Consider the following 24,454-nt stretch of genomic DNA (forward strand, 5'->3'; position numbering starts at 1 on the left):
TTCTTCAGACAACAAAGAAAAACGTCTGCAGGGACTCTGAGTGCTCACATTGCCACCGAGACCTCTGAAGATTTAGTTCAGCCAGTGCATCCACGCTGAGCTGAGCATGCCATGTAAATATGCCAGTTCTTGTGACTGTGGCGCCGACATTACGGCAAAAAGTGCACCGGCATTAAAAATAAATGCAGTGTGCAGAGGCAACGCAGGGTTAACCGTTTGAGGATCGCATGGCTTGTCAGGGACAGCGGACTGGAGGGAAATGCTCTGTGAGGCAGAAGGTCAAATGGTGGAAGGAAGGCTGGCTACGCACGAGGCCACAAGGTATTCCAACTCCGCCGGCGCAGCGTGAGACTCAGCGCCGAGTGCGAAGGAAAGCTTTTTGTCAACACATTGCTTTAACGTGTCACTGGCGTCCATCAGTTGGTGTTGACAGTTTGCCGTTGGTTTTAAAAATGGATGAGTTTGATTGTTGTGTCGAATAACGGCTCTTTTCCTTCTTCCCTTCACGCCACCTTGCACAAATGCCTTGAAACTGCACCGTCTGCTTGTCCAAAATGTAATTTAGCTTTACTTAGAATTTCTATATCGCAATGCCGTGTGATGATGACCTGTATGTGACACGGCTTGGCCTGTGAGTGTGGAGGAAACGTGGAGTCCATTAGGGCTGCCTGGGGTGGAAGGAGGTTTTAGACAATCAATAGGATCAATGTCCAGCTCGTGCTGATAAAAGTGTGCCATAAAGTGGCTCCACGTGTTCATGCTGGTGCGAGTGGAGGTGATAACAGACTACTCTCCAGTAAAGCACGTTGTGAAGAAAGGGGACGAGGGCTTGACCTACATACTTTAGAGGAAAGCATCTTCCCCGAAAACTACAACATCAAATCTAAGCTGGCAGCAAAAGGAGGCATTTCAATTACACAATGACCCGCGTTTGTCACAGAAAGAGGTTACACACACCCGTTTGGGGATGAGCAGCGAACAAGGCAAAATATCACATTAAATGATTATCACAGTAACCTCAGTGGTACATTCAAAAGCACTGTAACTGGAGCAGATCCATAATGGTCTCATTAACCTTGACTGGAGACATCGAGCCCCCGAGTGAGGAATGTTTTAATACACAGTATCTTTTTGAAGAAGTTCAGGCATCTGCGAGTGTGAAAGGTGAAGCAGCTGTTTTCTGGGGGGCTTATGAAGGAGTAATTCAATCTGCTGAGAGCAGCAAACACAGACACACAGACACAAGGAAAACCAGATTCATACAGTGTGGCGATGGGCTGGAGTCAGCTCAGTATTCCCACTGTCAGACACACAGGTTTCGAAACGAGGGGAGCAGAGACCTCGGCGTAGTTTTGCTGACCCCAAAGTTTCCTACGAGGGGTCCTCGCACCCCTGCGGCCCCCGCAGGGAACAGCTGCAACACACCCTCTCGCTCACCTCTCCCTTCTCACATGACTAATCACAGCTTCTCCACAGGATTCGGAGCTTTATCACAGAGAGGACATGACCGCTCCTCTCCCGAGGAAGTGAAACGCACACCCTCACACCCAACACAAGCCCGCTATTGTTCTGGAACTTATTTCATCTGGTCGTACAAAAATAACTGGACCGTCAAGATATCTGACCCTTTGAGCGGAGGCTGTTTGGTTTGGGAGCTTGCTCTCATCCATAGTTTAGGTTCAAGGAAATGGATTTGACCTGGAAAGTTTAGTAATCCTAAACAGTGAGTCTCTCAAATCCTCCTTCTTGAACATAAATGCACTTATCATAGCAGGTCCTTACCTCTTCCATAGAAGTACTTGTGGTAGTAGTATGCGCCAAGGTCAATGTGTTCAATGATGTAGCGTTTGACCTTCTCTCTGTGGATCGGCTGGTTTTCTCGAGGCACCTCCAGCACAGACACTCCTGCGTTGGTGCAGTGGGAACTTAACGATGATTCAAAGGAGCAACTCTCTGACACGCCGGTGTAGTTGGCACTGTTGGCTCTGGACAAGGAGATCTTCCTCTCACCTTCCCCGCCGATCTCGTTGCGAAAGTGTGGGCAGCTCAGCACTAGGTTGTTACTCTTCCCATCTCCTTCATCTGCGTCCAGGTTCTCCTTGGGGTTCAAGTCCTCCCTGCTGCCTAGTGGAGACTCAAACAATGGGGCATTTCCACTGCTACATCCTGCCGCTCCACCATCTGCACCTGGTCCAGGTCCGGGTCCGGGTCCACCTCCAACAGCTCCGGTGCCGGCTCCAGCTGAGGCGGCTGAAGCCCCGGTGGTTGTGTTCTTCCTCTGGCTTAGGTTAGCTCTGCTTGCGACCGCCTCGCTAATGTTGAAAAGTACGCTCTGGACATCGTAGTGGGCGAAGCATTTTTGGAAGCTGAGCGGCCGCCTGTCGTCCTCTATCGAGAGCCGCAGGGCATCGCTCTCACTCTTTATGGTCCGCAGTTTCCTAAACAGAGACGTTTCAGACGATTCTGATTTGAGACGTCTCATGAAGGACTTCTCCCGCTCCCTGCTGTAGAGGATAGAGTTGTCTATATAGTCGTAGCCTGGAATGTGAACTATCTCACCCCTGGCGATCTGGGCTGCTGTTTGTAGGCTGGGGGAGAGGGAGGCATCACAACGCAACAGCTCAGGGAAACCCATAGGTGGTATGCTGCGATGATCCAGGGTGTCCACCCGGTAGCCCCGGAGCATGGTGAAGAAGCCATCCCCGGTCAACCCCTGACGGTCAATGGAGGACGTGCTGCCGTACTCGCGGTGCAACGAGGCCCCGGTGTTCGGATTGACGGCATTCTGGTCCATTATGTCCTCAGAGTCTATGTCGCTTATGGTAACGTCGCTATTACTGCGCTGACGGATTGGGTGGAGGCCCTTAAGCGGCGAGTGGCTGAGGAGGTCGCTCAGTGTGTATTTGTCAGAGTAGTCCACTTCCAGACAAACTGCTTCACCTTGCTCCAGTATTTCCACAGTGTGTTCCTGCTGGCCATTCTGAAACACCGGTATCACACTCTGGTAGTTCGGCGAAGGCCGTCCGTCCCATCCGTCTTTCCTTGGTGGCCATTCGGTCACCCTGGCCCTGACGCCCATTTTAGGCATGGCTGGAGTACCATTTGTTTTGCCATCGGGTTTGCCCTGCATGTTGGCGGTTGGCGGTCCCATGCTACCATTCAGGGCTTTGAGTTTCCGGCTGAATAGCTCCTCTGACTGCATGGCTCTGGAGTATTCTTCTGGGCCTCCCACAATTCCCACAAGGTTTGATTTGCTATCCGTCACAGGGCTCAAAATATTCATATCCTGCTGGCAGACTTTTTGAAGAGCGGACTTTCGGGACCCTTCTTCATTGCATCGTGCACTTTGCTCACTGGTGAGCGGAGGAGTGGCCCCTTTCCTGGGTCGACGAAGCAGCCGTCGTCATAACTCACAGAAGGCGACTGGCACGGCGTTCGACACACAGCATTTGGATGTCAAGGACAAGTGTCTGAGGAGCGCTGAGGCAGAGCCGAGCGGGGCCTTTTCTCACAGCGTGCCGCCAACGCAGAACGACAGCTGGAAGTCGGATCTACGGCACAGAAACAGAAACACAGAAGAAATGTTAAAACACAGAGAGAGAGGGTTACAACACTGCGAGAGAATTTCATTTGAAACATACAACATAGTTTCTTGTCCACAAAACAGCATATTTAGTTCCGCTATAAAAATGATAACATTGCTGACCTAATTTGTTAGTACCCAGTTTCCTCCCACCATTGTGTATGTAGGCCTGTATTGGTTTTGGATCTATGTGGAGCATATCGAGTACGGTTAATTAGTGTATTCGAGAGGTTGGTGCCATTATGGGTTTATAACAAGATAGATGCATATCTTTGTTGGTGCTTCCAGCCAATGCCTAACAGATGGTGGTGAAGCATATTACAGCAACAAGATGCAGATGTTCAGCTAAATGTTCGCATGTAGCAAGATCTCATCCAGCCACTTGCAGCATCATCAAGCCAGCAAAAATTATACAGCAGGGATAGCGTTGCATATTCAACGCCAATTCCACCTCGCCTTTTTATCTGATGTAGCTGGTTATGAGGGAAATTAACACGAACCTGATGAGGTGAATTGGCTATGACAAATAAAAACCTGGTATGCTGTAATTTCACGGTGATATGAGTTTGTGCTACAGTGACATCAGAGGGGGAGGTTGGCAGAAGTTTATTCTTCCTCTTGTTTGGTTTTTCCTTCAACTGGGGAAATAATAAACAGGCAAAAGGCTGACATCAGCAGCCTCATTCGTTAGCGGGAACATCTGAGGATGGAGAGACGGACAGCGAAAAAACTGGTGTGCTTGTCCTTGAAATGTTGCTTCAGTCCCTCTTGGGTAATTTAGATGTCCCAAACACACACACAGAAACTCACATGGTTTTCATTTTTATCCGCAAGTAATTTTGCTGAACATCAGCCCTGTGTAGACCTTTGCTGCACCAGGTCGGTCGTATAGTCTCACTCAACTGTGGAAAAAAACGATTTGACATGGACAATATAATGAACACGCTAACAAAGAAAGCACTGTGTACTGACAACAAGGGTACAACTTTGAGAGAAAATGACTAACTCCAGGAAACACTTCTCGTATCGATCCTCACCCCACACCATTAGGTGTACTCTGTGTCCTGTGGGACTAAGTGAGTGAGGCGTTGTGCTGGATTCATCTCCTCAAACCTCTGACTTCTGCATGGAAGAGCACACCACACAGTTCCGCAGCAGAGAATGCAAGTCTTTCCATATTGACCTAAATGCTTTTCCCTTGTTCTTCGGAGGTGGTTATGTGCCTCATTTCTTTTAATACTGCAATCTCGTGAAAAGTGCACGAGTTACCCATAAACCTTTCACATCGCAGAGAGAAAGGAACAAACTCATCATTTCCTCTTTGCCTCAGTGAAGACAGTGATAAACTATTTTATTTGCAACGTTGTTTCAGCCACGTCCACCTTTAAAATAGCTTCAGCTTGCAGCCAACTGTTTACATTTCTCTGTCATTTACTGCTAAGGAGGAGCATAAACTATTTTGGGAGGAAAATGTGGGCCACATCAAGATTAGCTTCAAGCCAGACTCAGCATAATACCCTCGGGAAGAAGGTGGGAAACATTGTTAGAATAAAGAATGTGCCTCTGCCTGGGCCAAATACAGGTTAATGCATTCATGACCCATATGTAGAGGAACAGACTGATAATCATACCATCTCAGCTCAGTCTGCAGCCTAACTACCCACGATCCTCTCTCTTGCTCCCATTATTGACTGGCTTGGTTATGAGCACAGCTTCATTCATAAGCAGGAAACACTGTAGAGTCACTGTAATTTAACACAAGGCCTAGAGAGGACAGAAGATATTATATTGTGTTGTGTCATGTGAATTCATAATGTAGTGATGAGAACTGTTCTGGGAATATGTCGCAGTTGGCAAATGATGAATAATGGATTCTCTGACTGGCTGCATTGTGGAGTACAAGGCCAAAGCTGCTCATTTCCAATACAGACCATTTGTGTCGTACTTCCACACTCATCTATTTTATCTTGACTGCCCAAGAATGTTCATATTCGTGCTGAACAATTAACAGAAATGGCATTGAAAATGCAATATGCAAAGGGTCAAATATGGAACAACATATTATAGATGAAGCAATTTACTTGAGTCAGTAAATTATAAAAGGAGTATTTTTCGTTGATAAAATCCCCAGCAAAAGTCACATCATCATTTTTTACATTTTTATAAAAAAAAAGAAAGAAGTGAAATTAAAAAGGTCATCTGAATCAAACTACAACAGCAATATCTAACAAAACAATCACAAATCATATTTTTGCATATCTTTTATCCCTAATTCCCATCAAATAAATTGAATGTGAAAAGATGGACAGCGAGTGAAGCAGGCTGCAGGGGGGAGACAATCCCGTGTCATGCTGATTTAGGATAATACTGACTATGGTAAAATTCCTGCACTGCATCAGCAAGCGTACTTTGGACAGTGTTGGACATGTGAGTGGACAAAATAATCCAAAATCTAATATAAACAAACTTTTTTTTTTGTATGGTTGTTTATTTAAATGTCTAGATGTAGTGTAGCATGATACAACATTTCAGAGCTTTGGTTTGATTTTATTTCACCACTTGAAAGAAACGCAGAAAAGCAGCCCAACATCCATCATCCCGAGACACCTTTTGAAACATCCTGTCACGCCGCAAAAAGAATCTTTCCTCATTCAATCTAATCTTGCTGTTGTGAGCTTTATTCTAGATCTCTCCAACATCCATCTTGTTTCCGCGGGCATGACAGGGAGCAGACGCTATCGGTGCTCTCCAGCTGACCAACACCCAAATATCACGTGTTGACTGACCTCTGTCTTCTCACGCTCAGAGTTAGAGCAAAATGACAGCAAAATGTGCCACCTGTGCAAACAGCTTTATCAACGGTGACACACCAGCAAAGGCTTTTTACGAGTGACTGACAAAAGGAAGAACAAAGAAAGTGACATACTGTAATCTCAATGCATGACAACAAAACAGCATGAGTGACTTTTCACAGCAGTTTGACGTGCAGCTTAAAGGGATAGAGGGGTGTGTGTGTGTGTGTGTGTGTGTGGGGGGGGGGGGTGTTATCCTCCTGAGGTAGACTAACTGGAAAAAAAAAAAAAATGACATCATGCAAAATGAGAAAGAATTAAGAAAAATGAAAAAGTTATCCATTATCTAAATTCAATTAACATTTTTAAATGTTTTTTTCATCCTTGGTTGTTAATATAGGATTCATATCTTTTCCCCACTGGTAGTGAATTCATAAAAATAAAAAATTCAATTAAGGGACGAGTTTCTTTACATTTGTGTTGTCCTGCCTCTACATGGGGTTAGTGGAGGGTGAGCTTTATTTCGTGTTGCAGACAGGACAGGATAAACCATTGAACATGGCGCTCTGCGTTTCCCTTTCCTTCCCTCCACTTTCCCGTGCAACAGTGATTAATGGACACCATCGCACAATGTCTCATTCCACAGCCGACCCCCCCCCCCAGCTCCGCACTCCAATAGAGAGTGCCACGAGCTACATGGTCAGCAGAATCCATCTTCTGGGTGACCTGGAGGAGACCGTCTTCTGTCCTTTCCTTTGTGGCTGTGTGTACACGGGAGGCAGCAGATGGAGGGTGGGCGGTCTGCTTTCGCTAACAGCCCCTTTATTTCTGGAGTAATGCATCGCCATTATGGGTGTTTAAGACACAAGCCCCGGTGAACAGGGGGAAGGGATGGAGAAGGAGAGATGGGAGAGGAAGAGAGGCCTAATTACAGTAATGAACTCATTTTCTGTCTCTGATGTTGGATCGTCTGTCTTTCATCTCGGTTCATCCAGAGAGGAGCAGCCCAGTGGTTCTGCCAGGTCTTAAAATAATCTTCTGACACTGTGGCCTGATTAAAGGCCCAGCAGATATTAATACGCTGTCAGAAAAGTGAACGTGTTCTGTCCACCATCCTGAGATTAATACTCCACCGTCACTGATAGGCTGCGACACCAGAGCAGGACACAGCATGATATCGGCCAACTTAGACAGACAGGGAGACTTCTCATTAGTCACTCCTGCAGCTCCTACACAACTGTCACTGTGAGAGAACGTCCCTCTGCAAAAAGGCCCTGAACTGAATTTTTTTTTTTTTTTTTTTGGTGGGGCGTGGGGGGGGGGGGGGGGGTTGGTTGCAGCTCTCTTGCAGATCTGAAAACACGTCAACTGATAGTGGGGGATTTATGGAAATAAATTCATAATGCAAGGGATGTTCTAAAAAAAAAAAACAACAACAACAACAACAACAAGATAGCAAACATTAACGTTGAATCGCTAGTTGATGCCACTTTGAAAAAAAGACGAGACCACTCTGGGCTGACAGCACAGAAAATTTGCCACACACTCCACGCTGTATAAGAGCAAGGGCATATCATTAGCCCTTTAAAAATATTCTTAGGAGGAATGCCAAATCCTTTACGTGCCTGATATGTTGGCAACAAAGCTCATTTCAGTTAGCAGGTAACATACCGTATAATGAGACGTCTTAGATGTTTGAGGGTATCTCGTGCTGCATGAAATGGATAACCCAATGTTGCACAGACTGTATAAAGTGCATGTTCAAATTACAGGGAGTCTCCAGGAAGTCGCAATCATTTGTGCAAAAATATCAAGATTTGCACGTGTGTGGCCACAACTGAACGCATTAAAGACGACACATGGCCTTCAGATGAGGCAATTACCTCCAAACCACACTTTTTCTCCTCATTTCTGAATTTTCACATTCCTCTAAAATGTGACATCCTCCACTGTTGCACCTCGGGTCAAAGTAAAACATGTTTGTTTAACCCCAACCAAGCCGCCGGGGCACTCTGAGCCCCGAGGTGAAGACGGGCCTGTGATTACGTCCAATTATCTTTCATTTAGCCTTGTGTAATTGAGCCACATTAATACTGCTCTGCTCTCGGCAAGCAGGAAGTAGGAGCTGGCCTTGTCCCCAAGACGCCTCGACCTTCAGAGCTGAGGCCAAAACACGATGCAGTCATCCTCCACACCTACAGCCAAATTAGGCTGCATTGTAGGTTAGAGGCCAAGACGATTAGGCCAATTTTCCACCTCATGGACTTCATCATATAGTGAGTCAGGCAGTATTACTATGCAAAGTAAATTCTAGTCAGTGTATTCCCGACCTCATTTATTTCACTTCCTTGTTACCTGACATCTGCTGTTTTCTTGTGTGTGTGTTTTTTTTTTTTTCTTTCTTTCTTTCTTTCTTTCTTGACATCCGGCAGCCAGTAAAACATTTGGATGTGTCACAGTGTGTTTATCATTAACACAGAGGAAGGAAAAAATTTCAAGCAGAAAGCAAACAAACCTGAAGGTACATTGCTTATGGTTCACTGCTCACCATTTGATTCCTCAATAAACTTACAATCAAAACAATGAATCACATTCCACGTCACTCCACCTTCAAATCCTTTCAAATGTGTGCTCCCCGCGGTGTTAGTGTTTTCGCCCTCTGAGGAGTTGATTTAAAACAACGTGGGAGCTGCTTTCAATCCTCTATTGCGAGCAGCTGTTCCAACCTTGCGGTAGGAATGGGGGGGGGGGGGCTGTATGCAATGGGTTCTTTTGGGCAGGCTAGATATTGAATTCGTTGTACTTTGCAGCAAGAGAAGGAGGGATTTGACTGAACTACATACGAGCATCTCCAGTCTTATGAAAATCTGTGTTTCTGCTTCACTGGAGCGATTCTTTACCTTAACTGGGTTATTGCAAAGGAGAATGTGAGGTTAAGAAGGGGAGTGTAAGTGGAGGAGCAGGCAGTAAAAAAAGGAGAAAAGAAAAAACAAGAATGGGAGCTTTGCCAAACCTTGCTCAAAGAGATTTGTGCAATTAAACCACAGAACCAATTAATTGGGTGAAGTTATCCTTGAGAGTTCATAACAGGGGCCTGGGAAACCAGGCGTACCATCCTCCCCAAGTGCCTCCAAAACCAGAAGGGACACTTTCTAAAAGGGTGCTGGGCGTGCGTATAAAACCGCTCGCCATCGGCAGAGGCTATGAAAGTATGAACCAAAGGAAAAACCAAAAGCACCATTCAACTTCTTCCCCTTTCATCTACTGGTCCCACAATTCAACCTCACAACGGGGAAGAATCTCCCACCAGCTGACACTCAAATTAGCACTGATGCTAAAGCCCTGCCATTAAAGGCCAAGCCCACCCCTTCCCCGTCCGCCGTGATAACTCACACATTTCTGAGCCAATAAGAGCCCAATCAGCTAACCCCACTCTCTCTCATTGTGCTCAGACCACCAACCGAACACCCTGATGTGCCAATATTGCCTGCAGGGAGTAATGCTGAGATTTTAATGGCCAGTGTGAATGAAGGGTTTCACCCTCGGTGGGAGGTAAGGAAACCAATGAAATAAGCTCCAGCCAGCTGCATTATGGAGGCTGATGCGTGGATACTAGCAGCAAACCACATCAAGCTTCGTTATCTCTCCTAAATATTCATATGGCTGAGAATTTAGCACCCAAAGATGCTTAATATTTTTTAGGTTAAGTGGGGTTACATGAGTAATAAGCCACAGAATTAAGAATAACACTTTACTGGTGATGAGCAGCAATGTGACAGCACTATCCATTAGAGAGGATATATGGATTGACTGTCAGTAAGCAAACAGGCAAATCCACCCTCCACTTGCTTGCTGGTTTCCCTGAATCCCACCCTCTCCTTCTCATGAATCGCTTCCTGTCATTTCAAGCTCCGGGACACTCAAACCTAAATCAAATGTGGCTGCTGAATATGGTCGAGGTCCACAGGACAGAAAAAAGCCCGAAATGAGTCTACGCACCACCACCGGCTATAGGAGGGAGGAGCCCAAAAGAGGTAATGATGATGTGTTTGTTCCCTAAAACAAAGCAGTACACGGGCAGAGACGAGGAGGCCAATGAGTGCCAGTTGTTTTGACGAGCTGCCAATTGCAAGTGACCATTTCATTAAAACATCATTCTATTTGTCATACTCAAAATTCTGTTAAAAATGCTTAACAAGCAAAGAGCGGTCCAAGTCAGTGAGCCTGCTGCCATTTATTCAATTTCATTAAAAGTCTATTACAAAAAATAAATCCTGGCACATTCAGATTTTTGGCTACAGGTTAGGTTTCTGTAAATGCTAAACTCCAGTTCATCAACAGCATTAGTCTAATCTAACTCTTATATGAACGGCATTATGTATGAGGACATAAAAGCTCCCAAAATGATTATACATCACAAATATCCTTAGATCCTTGTGTAGTCTTGAAATAAACATGTTGCTGAAATCTGTTTCTCTGAAAGTTGCCCTGAAATTATTGATCTTGTCATAGCAACGGCAACGTGACATTTTCCAACAGCTGAGGGTGCATTTCTGTTTTTCACAATATGAAGTTTCTATCTGACAGCCCCGTGTATGTGGGCTGTATCCGATGAGAGCATTATGCTGTCACCACTGGCCATTCTGATGTGCTCCAATTTACCTGACAACGCCCACCAATGCAAAAACACGTGCAGAGCAGAGGCAGCGTCTTCGGTAGCAGGAGACAATTAGAGGCTCTGTGTTTACATCTCACTGTGCACAGAACTAAGTTGACCCAACAGCACAAGAACATTCAGTAGGAGAGATTTAAAAAAAAAGAAAAGAGGTCAGACAGCACAGAGTGCTACACAAACATATACACTGACTGTCTCATCATTTTCCCCAGAGCTGGGCCTCAATGCACTGAGGGAAATGCCCACATTCACTGATGCCTAGTCATTGCCCCCCGGTGCACACTCTCGCAGCCGAGATCAAATCAACACTGCAGCGTCTTACCTCCAGCAAGAGCGCAGCTTCAGAGGAGGCTCTGTCTGCATTTTGCTCTATATAAAACTCAAGCAAAAAAGAAAAACAAAAAACAAAACCCAAAACCATTCTCTTTAGGATTGAGCAAACCAGACAGGAATCTCTGCAAATACAAGAAAAAGGAAGTTGCTTCATACGAGAATAAAACTTCAGTCTACCCCAAAACACCCAAAGAAATGGAAACAGCCTTGCACAGATATAAGACGGACAACAGCTAGAAATTTAAGAGGCCGTGGAGTCGTGTTATGATCTGCACCGCTGCTCCTGTGGTTACAGCACTAACACAAAATCACCGCCCTCCAACAGCCATCTCGCCACACCTCATCAGTCAACAGTTATGCCCTCACGCGTAAAATTAAACAAAAGACAGTTGTGGACATTGTGGTTTGGTCTGGTGGTTATTCTTTGCCGTTGTCTTATCACAGAGGCTGCTTGCATGAACATCGGCCTTGTTTTCCTACACCAGTGCACCCCCGAGCCCGCCGCGCTCCGTGCTAGCGGTAGCTCCATCTGGAATGTGCTGGCTGCAGCTGAGTCTAAAGCACAAGGGTCACCCGTGAGCTGACTCCATTTCACTTGGTTCAGGGAGCAGTACGTATTTACCCAACAGAAACTGCTAAATGGTCAATTCTTTCCATTTCCTGCACAACATTCAGATCTCATAATAGCTACCATATGCTTTGTTACAGACATAGAGAAGGGTCTGCCAGAAAAGAAACGCCGTGATTGTGCATAGAAGCCAGTGAGCTAGAAGAACGGGGGAGTCACGGTGAATACATTTATGTGAATGCTGATTTACTCAACATGAGGGTGCATACCTTTCATCCATGTTCCCAACATCAGTTGGATCTTTCAAAGGAGTTGGTTGTGATGTGAAGTACCACAGCAGAGCATGTCAATCATTCAAACAGAGCATTTACGCCTGCAGAACAATCAAGCAGTCCAGTCCTTGAAGGCTGCATGCTCGTTCAACGGGTGCTTCAGGACCTCACACTTATTGGCTGATTACAGCTACACGGATCCCTTATTAGTTGGTCATTTATATTCATATTTTTGGTGAAAACATAAACAAGACCAGGCTGCGCTGCCAATAGAACGACCCACTTTACATGTTCATGAAGTTGCGTTCGAGTCCCAGCACTAACGCTACCTTCATATAATCACAATATCAAGGTGTGGAGGAAGGTTTTATCATGAAAAGTCTGGTATCAAACAGCTTAACGGAGTTGGTGCAGGAGAGGAGCAGCCCGCCTCCTGGCTCCAGTGAAAATGGGAGTCTCCTGCCCTGTTGCTCTGCCAGCTGGCTATCTGCCCAGCGCCTGCCAGGCAGCACCCTGCCATTGTCCTTTAGTTGTTTCAGGGTGATTTGAGAATTAAAATAGACAGGACAACAGATTTTCCCTCGTTTATTCACAGGAGAACAAAGAACGGGTGCCACGGTAAACACAGACACAGATCCACAATGCACCAAGTTGAAAGATTTAAGTGGTGATGTAAACTTGGCCAAAGATAAAGTAGAGAGTCCCCATCCGGATGAATAATTAATGAAAACAGACTAATATCGTGGAGTCATGGAGTAGTGTGCCATTAGCTATGTGACTAGCAGTGCTATCACAAACCACTTAACCAAATGTCAGTTCCTGTTATGTAACAGCCGGCTTTAGTATCACACCCAAGACGCGCATTCGTCGGTTTAGATGTCACTCTCAGAACCAACTCAGGTCTCACAGACTGAAGCTCCTCGGTGTTCCCAACAGAAGGAGACCGCGTTTGTTCTTGGCGGCTCCGATTACATCCCACAAACAGAGAGCGCTGTGCAATGGCCCATTTCCAAAAGGGGCCATCTGCCCCCCTCCCCATTGAAAAAAAAAAAAAACCCAAAAAACTGGGACTCGCCACACCGGCCTTTGCTGCAATGGGGAGACGGAAAGGACTTGTTGGGTTGATGTGTCCCAGCAGGCCTCCAGAATAAACCACCACCTATTTCCATCAGCACACCCCCCAAGCCCCCCACCCCCACTGCCACCCCCTGCTGGAAAAGCAGCCTGCTGCTTTCCCAGCTAACGCCATACCCACGACAGCCTGTCAGCAGAGTGCACTCTCTCAGTGAGAGAGGGGAGAGAAAACAAGGAGGAGAGAGAAATGGTGAGAAGAGTGCTCTCATCTCGCAAAAGGCAAGCTGTTAAAAGACTTGTGAGGAGTTCAGATGGAAAAGCTCGGAGAATATCCGCAATTCGGCTCCTCTATCAGGGTCAGTCAGAGTCCAGATTGACACATTATCACTTGGAAACAGTGAGGCAGAGGAGGGAAGCAGGTAAAGCTGTGCGACGCTGTTAAGACTAAGCACTGACACACGGATGCAAACACATTCACGGAAATCATTTGGGAGCAAGATTTATATATTCTGACTGGCTGAGTCACTTCAGAACCTGACTTCAGCAATACGCTTTATTTTCCAAAGTTTGTTTTTCACACTTGGTCTGGTGTTGCTGACAGAAATCTGGCATGAGAGAGAGAATTTGATGTCTGGGCAGCAGCTGGAAGCCTCACAGCTGATACACAGTGAGGTTTAGTCACCCCGCGGATGCAAGGGGAAGATAAGTACAGGGAGGACAGGAGCAAGCACAGAATCACCAATGAATCACTCGTATATTCACCTTTAAAGAACTTTTTGTGCTGCATCTGCCAGAAGCATACACTCACACATTCCCTTTCAGTGCACACCATAGACTTAATTTTTACTGTTAAAAGTCTAGACAATAAAAGCTCACTGCCTTCAAGACTATGGTCTTGAAGGCTGGTAAAACTTCACACTTTTTCCTATTAGGCCGTTACATAAAAGATGATTATTAGACATCAACAGTTGCCATGTTTACCTGATTACAAGAGTCTCTTTTCATCAGAGCCATAAATCCAAAGAGCAGAGGACACAAAGGACTGCGAGCCACTGCGGTAATGAGCCCACTCCGGAGATGCTTTCCAAGTGCATTAAATCCATCAGCCACTTGTTGAGTACAAGCCACCCAAAAAACACACAAGGGAGAGAGAAATCCGCCACACTTCGCAGCAGAAAGCCTCTAAAATAAACAGCAGTGCCGCAACTCTCCCTTCTGCTCCTTTATCCAACAACTAGTTTGAGGAAAAATGGAGAAAGATGAGAAAAAGAAAAGAGGGGAAGAGTAAATTAAGGAAAAGTCTGGCAGCCATCAGGGAGTCAATTTAGAGAAATGCATACAGCTGCCAGTTAATGCACACAACCTTCTCCCTCCCCCTGCAATGAAGCCACCAACAGCTGAATGAGACTGCAGCATTAGCATATGTAAGGGAAAGTAGGTGGCTGCGTTTGGTGGTGGGGGGTCATGGGGGAGACCGCTGGGTGGTGGTGGATGGGGGGGAGGGGATGGACCATGACATTCAGAGTTTCTTTTTGTTGGCAGGAAGGACATGAAAAAAGAAAAAGAGGGGGAAAAGGCTATTGTTCCCAGGAAAAGTTGCCCAGGTCAACCCCCGTGACCTTCCAGGTTCCTGGCGACGGCTGACAGTTGGAGCGGCGCGGTGCAGAGGAATCCACTTATCTGTTCCCTGCACCGTGAACTGCAGCCTGGTGCAAAGGTCAGTCTGACAAACAGAGCAAGCAGAAACCGTGACCACCTTAAATACACTGAGATAAGAGCGGAAAGACATGACCCGAGAGAAGAATTGCCCTTCTTTCAAAGACAAATTATCCCTCAATCCACATAGCATACGCTGAGCTTGCATGTGTTTACCTTCAGCAGAGGTGGAGGCCCCAGTTGGACCGTAATGTACGTCTTTAGCGAGCCGTTAACCGCTATAAGTATGTCACTTCACACCTGATGTACGTCTCGAGCGGGTGAGCATTTGTGATAAGTTCGCACGTATGCAAATAAACGCATGAGTTTATTTGCATACGGAGCAAATAAATGGAATGAATCAAAAGCGCGGCTCGTTACTGAAATGAGGTTTTATCTGTTCGACATCTTAAAATATTTTCTGTTCATAATCAATCTAGTGAGACTAATTAAAATGTGGCAGGCAGACATCTGTTAGAGGTTGTGACAACAGTTGAGTAGGCGGTTCTTCACTGTGGCCCAGGATGCATTTCTGTTAACAATGCTAATGAGAAGACTGATCCTGAAAGTGTCTGAACACACCTGAACTTAGAGCTGACCGCTAGTGTTGGGATCCTAAAAAAGTCCGCTGCAACAAACTGGCGGGGGGGGGAAGGAACAAAAGGAGAGAGGGCGCTGTGAAGCGAAAGACATGAATGGAAGATTTCATCTTTGTAGAGCGCCTCTCTCCTTTGCGTCACTGCAAACAGCTGTGGGTTTAAGGGGCCACATACAAACAGGCCAAAAAAGTAGCACCAACACAGGCCTACCGATCATCTGATAAAGACTACAGCTGTCATCGAGCCGACTGCTGACATTCATGTGGGTTCTGTGCCCGGAAATATTAAGTCTGATGTCTATTAAAAAGTTGCAAACGGCTGTTTAAATTACACTTTGCATCAACACGGCCAGTCGTCGTCTCATATTTGTGGAAGAGAAGAGGAGGTGGTGAATCCATTAGAAACAGATGACAAGACACAGCTATGGAGCAAAGTCAAACTAATTCTCAATTAAATTATCAAACAGGTGGCCTGTAGTTCTGTGGCCTTCGTGGTCTTCAGAGTCAACTCTGACCAGAAACCATCATCAGGCAGCGTCAGCGAGAAGTGCTGGATCAGTCGTTGTTTACTGACAGCAGTTGGCTGACGTCGGCGTGTTGTGTCATGGCTCTAATGTAGCTTTGGCGACTTGTGACTGTGAGCGTTTATGGTTGAACTCCACAAACTGCGATGCAACATGGGCGCCAAATCCAATGAAAAGCTTTTCAAGCAACACTAAAGAACCTTTGAGCGAGATATTTTTAACCCCCATAATAGTCAATAATAGTCTGCAGTTATGCTGTGAAACTACCAGGTATAAATATGTCTAAGTATGTTATTTCTCAGGAAGTTGGACACATAAAAGTCGAATAAAGAACACCTCTGTAAGGAAACAGAGTTTTGATGATACACTTCTCATACACGGTGCAACACAACTGAGTTTTGTGGAGCTTAATTGGGAAAACACTAAAACAGTGTCATTCCAACCACTTCCTGATGACTGCTTTACTCTGTCTGTTCTGGCTGGAGGTGGGAGCACGTTAATAGCAGGAAATGACAGACTTTAATCAAGCTGAATGAATGGCAGCGACTACAGCTCTTTGTGCCACATTCTGCTTTGATCCAGCCTCTGCTCGCAGGTTCTCAGCTTTGATTCGAGTTGAGGGGAAGGAAAGAGTTTTATTTGAAGAGTGGGAAGCCCCAGGAGGTAACACTTAGCAGTTCTTGTCACTGCATCCCAGCAAACAGACAAACTATTCATCAGCCTACACACATGTGCAGCAGGGCCTGCGGAGAAAAACACAATCCCACAAACACCGCTCGTTTGCACATGGACGACCAGGTCTGACGGGTAATTTACATACCAAGCTTAGTCATTACACAAGCGGATACACATTTGGACGGCTGACATACACAAACATCTTTCAGAGCTCAAAGTACGTCAAAATACATCGAACCTTTGTGCACTGAACCAACTCAATAGGATGAAGCTGCTAAAAATCTAATAAAAGAATTGACTGTCTCTTTTTCTTGACTTTCCTGGATATTTTTTTTTCCACACTGAAGTTGAGACTATTTGGCCAAACAAAAACTTTTCTAATTAAATAGTTCTGAAGTTTCTCATTTCCATCATGAAAACACTTTCTAAACTTTTTCCAGAAACTTCAAAACATGTCTACTTTGCCTCAGAGAAAAGGTTAAGTTTTGGATAGCGCAGCTTAGCGCTGGACTTCACACACTCACAGGCTTTAAAGCTTGGTTGAACCTTTTGGGAAATATGCTTCGGAACACAAGTCAGATGATAAAATTAGTGCAAGTATTTCTTGGCCCGAGTGCAGCAGAGACTCCAGGACATCACCACACAGCTTGTCACACAATTTTTTTCTTCCCAGAACAGAGCCAAGCTAACCTTTTCACCCTGCTGTAAAATGAATCGGTGTATTATTAAGAAAGTCCTCTTATTCCCTTTTGCATTAGCCCCAGACAGAACTTCTGACTGATTTTCAAGCCAGTGATGAAGTAAAGTCAGTATGGTAAGCCACTCAGCCTTGTCACGCCATTAAGGAAGAAAATGTATTAAAACAGCATATAATGTGGCGAAGAACAAGGACCTTTTGTCTGGTTTCTTCCACCAGGGGACATTTTAATAATCCTGAGTGAAAGGCACCTGTAGCTGCTCAGATTGAGCTCTCTTTCAAGAGGGTGTGACGATAGCCAGGCATGTGACACATTTGCCATCCAGTATTTTTAGTCGTGCTGATAATGGCATGTTGTGGTGAGACAAGTTCCTCCTTAGTTATGCAGGGTGGGAGAGGGACTCGGGAGGGAAATGGCCTGTTCTTCCTGCAGAGAGGAATGGAGGAGTAGCAGCTGGCAGGCAACAGGCAGACACAGCATCTCTGAATGTCACTCTCCCCTCTCAGCCTCCCCCGTCCACCCCTTCTCCCCACCTTCTCTCCTCCTTTCAGTTTGTTCTGTATCTGTTGTCTGAATTCATCAAAGAGCAGGAGGCTGCTCTGCCTCCCCTATCCTCCCATGCCACTCCATCTCTACATCAGAGGAGGGGAGTGAAAGAGAAGGGGGTTGTGGGCACACGAGGTGAGGGGGTGGAGAGCAAACAGTGCCTTCGCATCCCTCTAGGTTGTTGCTAGGCAACTTTTCCTCCACATGACAGCACTGAGTGACAGCGGACCTTCCTTCAGAACAAAGACAGAAAGTTGAGGGCGGGAGAGGAGCAGTAATCGGGTGAGGACGGGGACAGACGCATCGTTTCAGGGGTTCAAGGAAAACAAAGAATGATCAAATGATCGGACAAAACATAAGTAAGGTGGACCTGACGGTATCAGAGCAAAATAAAAACCCGAGGGCTGATGAGATAAATGGTAATAATACAACATTGCCACTGGCACATTGAGGACATCTTCAGCAGTTAGGAGCCGATTCAAGTCTTGTTTATATTCTGGAACTTTGCTCTTTCATTAGCTATGAACATATGATTAGGATCAGTACAAATCTCCTGAGGCGGAGTACCAGTGTTACACAGCAACCTGCAAACTATACTTTGGCGAAAGTTGGCAAACACCAGCAGTTCCGGCTCAGCACATTTGCTCGTTGCAAATGACGTCCTTCATCCATAGGGAACATAATAAGGGTTTCTGGTGATTGCAGGGGCTAAAATTAGCACGTGAATAATAATCACCAGCCAGAGAGCTGCTTTTCATTGGAAGTTTGGCAGTGGAGTGAGCACAGAAAGCCAAATCAGGGGTGCTGCTCCAGGGATGTGTGCAGCAGCAGCAGCAACAGCAGCAGCAGCAGGCAGTCAGGAAGCGAAGGAAAGTTGACACTGGAAACCATATTGTTACCAGCAGCTTGATCAAAGTAGCCAGTGTTTTTAGATGGCTGTGGAGGACGCCAGATGACTACAGAGCCGAGGAGCAACATTACAAACAAAGAGGCAGTGTACCGAGGGCTACGTCCAAAAATGTACCAACCTGTTGTTTACTACACCCTGGACTGGATGACTGGAAAAAATAAATGGAACAAGTGGGGGTTTTTTTTTTTTTTTTTGGTCTGTGAAGTCCACGGCTATGTGGAGCATATGTTCCAGTGCAGCAACTTACTTCTGTAATTAATGACATTCTCCAAAGGGAACTGTCTGATTAAGTGAAAACTCTTCTTATTCTCCACAGGCCGTGTTTGCAGAACTCCAAATGGCTCCCGAAGAATTCCCGTGAATCAGGCGACTCTGGTTTGTCATGCAGCTGGCATCTCTTTTATGGAGTCACTTTCAAAGCCTTTCCCCCTACAAGTGGCATCAAAAACATCTGTTCCCAGGGCAGCCACCCACATGAGAGATTGCCCAGTCCTGGCAGGATGGCCTGCAGATGTAGGCAACAACCAACATGCAAATGTCGATGTACAACCCCAGACAGCCACAGCGTGACAGTTTAGACAACAACATGCCAGGACTCACAAAGGGGAATGGGAAAAGAATAGAGTGGAAAGAGAAGTGAGAGAAGAAACTCTGAAAAAGAAGAAGAGATGATAGGTTATAGTGGCACAGGGACACAATAACTAGTAATTCTGAGGCCATGTTTCTTGGCCATACTGAGGGACATGCAGTGAAGTAGCAATAGCACAGCTATATTCAGGCTACTCTGTCCAGAGTGTACGAGATGCCTTAAATGTGCACTCTGCTCGTGCTCAGAGCGGTGTAAAACACCGTGCATCATTAAGAGAAGTGTGCTTAAGTACTGTCCACAGCCCTGTAAAAAGAATGCTAGTGGGGGGAGAGTGGCTAGAGGGAGGCAATGGGAAATGGCCTGAGTTATTTCCATTCCCTCAGCCCGTTTATGGAAACATTATGGGAGCAAGGTTCAGTTCTCACGGAGGAGGAAAAGATTCAGGAAGCAAGTGAGAGTGAGAGACAGGAGAGAGCGAAGGGGGGAGTGAAAGCGAAAAAGGAGGAGGGACTGTCGAAATGCTGCTTTTCGCTGTTTTCTCTGGAAAAGACCTTGCTCTGTGTGTGTCCTTCATTGTCTGGTTCTCCCTCTGGCAAAGGCCACAAAAGCCTCCATTTATCTATCCTGAGCATCTAGGCTTATTGAGAAAGGGCCCTGAAAGGCAGACAGCTATCCCATGTTCCAGGGTGACATGGCTTTCCCCTTGTTAACACTTTAGTCTTGGACCCATAGAGCACCCAACACAATCTCCACCAGAGTGAGGGATTACTCCCGCCGACAAACGAGGGGAAAAGAGGTAGTACATCTGTTCGATATATTTGCATTTCTTTGGTTGAGATCACAATGCACCACTTGACTCGATGGAAAGCGAACATTCTCAGTCAGGCGTGAGAAACCCACCCCATCAATGAGGCCCTTTTCCACCTTTTGGTTTCTTTAACCAGGGCAACAGCACATCACAAGGAGCAGTTTGCACAAAACACAATCTGTCGACTCGTAGGCAGACGGGGCCGGTTTATTCCCGATTCACTCTCATCAGTTTCTATTTACTCTGTGTTCATGGTAGTAAAAAAGCAACCAAGTGCAATTTTAGGACATTGCAATGTGCACTATTCAGCAATCTGCAGCTCTAATTGCAGAGTGAGAGGAATTTTCTACATCTCTAGCATTGAGGCACAACAGCTGCAGCTGGCCTGGCATGCAGTGGGTGTGTTTAAGGGAGGTGTGGGAGCTAAAAGGGTGTCAAAGACTAACCACCCACTAAGAGACATCCACACACACACACTTAAGGTATAAGCATGGACTAATGCACGCCGTTATGATACCTCACATGCTCACAATCGCACAGTTTGTTTTTGTCTCAATGCACAGATAAACAACGTGATGTCGGAAAGCATTCGGAGAAATATGGCCTCCCCCTTTACAGCCTCTCATGACTCGCTCTCACACATTTAAAAAGGTCAGCTGCCATAAACAAAAAAAAAAAAAAAACTCACGATGCAGACACACATGCATCTCATTCCTCCCGTCAACTGGTCTCCATAATGTGCTAAATATTTGTGCAAAAAAAGTGTTGAGAGGTGGAAGAGACATGAATGTTTTTGTTTTTTTTTTTTCGCTTTCACATCTGCCCATTCTTGTTCCCACCCCGTTCCCCCAACATCTTACCACCTACCCTCCACCCCCTTTCTGACTGTTAAATGGGGAAAAGTATCCAGGCAGATGAGTGAGGATGAATTCATTCCTCCCACCAGAAGCCAAGTGCTCTGATCTGATGTGAGATGAGGGCCCCTGGTGATCAAATCACCTTTGACCTTCAGAACCAATCAAGGCTAACAATCTGATGAGGTGCTGTTATAAAGCGGGGGGAAGGGGGTATAAAAGGAACGGGGGGGCTGAAGAGCAACTACCCAGTTGTATTGCATACTGCAGCACTTCTTCCAGAGAGACCGCACAACACTGGTGAGCACAAATGGAAGTCCTTCAGCATTAATATTTATGCAATTCAGAGTGACGTTAAAAGAGCTGGAGTTAGCATCTTTAATGCACCTTCCACCTTTCTCAAGCAGATATCAGGCACAAGGTGAAAAATGTGCACAGGAAGGTGTCTGTCCTCAATCACAGAGCTGGCCAGACTTTACAACTGCATCCCAAATAAGCTCTGATTTCCTTATTCCTCTCCTCCTTATCTCTGAACTGCAGCAGGCTCCGAAGAATGTCACCAAGATGGCAGCTTTCAGAGAGAACACCAGGCACTGGCAGTTGTACAACATGCACTCACGGTCAACCAAGGAACAGTACCAAGAAGAAAGTCTTGCCTTCATTTAAACAGACCGAAAATACAGCGGTACATCCATGAGGGCTTGATAAGACGGACGACTCCCACAGGCTGTCGCTATAAATAAGACGTTAGTCAACCTGCCTGGTTAATAAGAGAGGAGAGAGTGTTTGAGCACCACGGGTTTGACCTTGAAAGAGCAGCTCAGACATCTGAAATATTTGAATTATCAGCCATCAGTCCAGAGAATGCTCAGGACATAAAACCATTCAATACTAAATCAATAACAACCCAAGTCTTCCAGTATGAGATTCCCTGGGGAAAAATCCTATCAAGCAGAGGTTCAAGGTCAGGGGCTTGTCTCTGTGTGTTTGGGTTTTTTATATATATATATTTTTTGTCCTTTTTTGTTTGTTTCTTCTTTTTTTAACCAATGTCTATAGCAAGAAAAAAAATTACACAGTGTAGACGAAGCCACAGTCCTGTTCTTTTCAGCAGCGCAACAACAAAAACACGGAGAGGGCAACACAAAGGTGAAGCAGCAATCCATGAAGTCAACAAACAGGGATCTGGGTCTCCTAAGGGATCCCAGACTTGGCCTTAGACTTGGACCACCTCTCCGTGAAAATTAAACAAAATGACAGGAAACAATTAACCGACACTCGGTTCTCTTCTTAGCTGGCCCGAGAAAATGTCAAATGTCACCATCAGAGAGAACGGATCTATGTGTGCGACCCGAAGAGAAAACGTGTGTTTACAGGCATTTAACTAACCTGATTATTGTTGGCTTTCTGCAGTAACCTCGTTTAGAGTCATTTAATGAGAAACTGCTTCCTCAGTCGGCGAGGGGATTGGAAGAAATCCGGTTAACAAGAATAAACTTGAATTCCTGGCGTGTGCAGACTCAGCCATTGGAGTTCTATATAGTGAATGTATATACATGACAAAGACCTGAGTCAGCAAAGTAAGTCTATTAAATTAAACACAACATCAACTAAATCCATGGACAAGCTGGAAGCTCATTTTGACCTCTGACCTTTAGTGTTTGCCTTCTCCACCTAAACACAGATTATCTGAAGACAAATGACAGAAGTGCAATTATACAGCTGCTCCCGTGGCCAGATACACACCACCTCGCTGTGTATGCAGCAGTTGTGTGTTCGTTGTGTTTAGCTCAGGCTGGACTCTCTGTGGCCCGGTCCTGTTTACATTTCAAAGAGGCTCCACAGGCTTCCAGTAAACATAGCCAGGGGACGGTAAGCACTGAATGAACACACAGGCATTGTAAGAATTACTTATACTGAAACTTCTTGTTTGGATCCTTGCATGGTGTCTGGGCCAGAGTTTGCCTGAATGTGTTATGTAACCTGCTTTTCTTTTGTTCTGTCTTCTTTTAAGGCAATAAACCCATACAAAGTTTATCATTCAGTATGAAAAACGTTTCCTTGTTGACCCTGGATCCCGCAGCATCCTGACCCCTATGGCCACAGCAGGGAGGAGGAGGAGGAGGAGGAGGAGGAGGAGGAAGGGAGCACTTGATCTCCTCTACATCAACAGACGGGGGGGTGGGATAAAAAAAAAAAGAAATCAGGCCACTGTCATTCCAAATCATTATCCACCGTCAACAGCCTTTACAAATCGCATAAAAGAAAGTCCGGTCAAGATGATGCAGCAAAGACAGAGAAAAAAAAAAAAAAAAAAAACGAAGTCAGTTGGAATATACAACTCGAGCTCTGAATTAGCTCTGCTTGGCTGGACCGGTGCTCTTTAAACACATCATACCGCTGCTACAGCCCCAGGTATAAGGAAAGGCCAGGCCGACTGCAAGCCCTGCACAGTTCAGCTCCTCTCTACTTTAGCCTTCTTTTCCATACACACACACACACACACACACACACACAGTAACGACAGTAACTTAGGCCTGTCTAAAATAGCCACAGACGAACATGTCTTTGCTAACAGCAACTTACAAGAATAGGCCAAAGGCAACATGATGTACAGTCATTTTTGTGCTTCAGTAAGTGAATAGAAAGGCTAGAAAGTACTGTCCTGGTTTAATGGTGTGCATAATTCAAGAGAAATCGCTGAACTAGACGACGGAAAATATTTGTATTTCAACGACACTGTCGGGACCATAACGTTTGCTTCAATCAAATGAAAAAAAGGGTCTTGGACGATTGGAACGGTGTATCTGATGTCTACCAGCCAACACTGACACAACACTGCTGCCGTCAAATGAAAGTAATGACATGATCAGACTAGTTTGAAAGCAAACACTGAAATTGAAAGTTGTGTTAACACGTCTGCAATTCCTTTGATAAACCGCACATATTCAGTAAACTCATTATCATAGTCTTATTTATGGACCAGTGGAAACGCAAACAAGAAAAACAGCCGCTTCACAATATGCCTCGTCAGCGCTTTCAAAAAGCACAATGACAAACTACAGACCATGACAAGGCTTTCTAATTTGTCTCATGTTAGTGAGCTGGCAACATGAAAGGAAAAAGCAAAAAAAAAATAAAAATAAAAAAAAAAACACAGTTTCTCAAAATGTCAAAAGGCTGATAGTCAAAATAAAACCTGTCCTGAAGCAGAGCAGGGTAAATCCCAACAACACCAAGCAGCCTCCAAAAAAATACTT

General features: G+C 45.5%; 1 protein-coding gene across 4 annotated transcripts in view; it reads right to left on the reverse strand.

Annotated features, from left to right (window-relative positions):
- Nucleotides 1-24,454, reverse strand: part of LOC115055341 (signal-induced proliferation-associated 1-like protein 2) — a 73,304-nt gene that overhangs the window by 42,850 nt on the left and 6,000 nt on the right. For all 4 annotated transcript variants that reach the window (XM_029521071.1, XM_029521070.1, XM_029521069.1 and 1 more), the window contains exon 2: nucleotides 1,783-3,551. In XM_029521071.1, coding sequence (XP_029376931.1) covers nucleotides 1,783-3,283 — 1,501 coding nt within the window. In that variant the 5' untranslated portion in view covers nucleotides 3,284-3,551. The remainder of the gene's footprint in view (nucleotides 1-1,782; nucleotides 3,552-24,454) is intronic.

Source organism: Echeneis naucrates, chromosome 15 (genome assembly GCF_900963305.1).
Source record: "Echeneis naucrates chromosome 15, fEcheNa1.1, whole genome shotgun sequence".
Taxonomy (NCBI): domain Eukaryota; kingdom Metazoa; phylum Chordata; class Actinopteri; order Carangiformes; family Echeneidae; genus Echeneis; species Echeneis naucrates.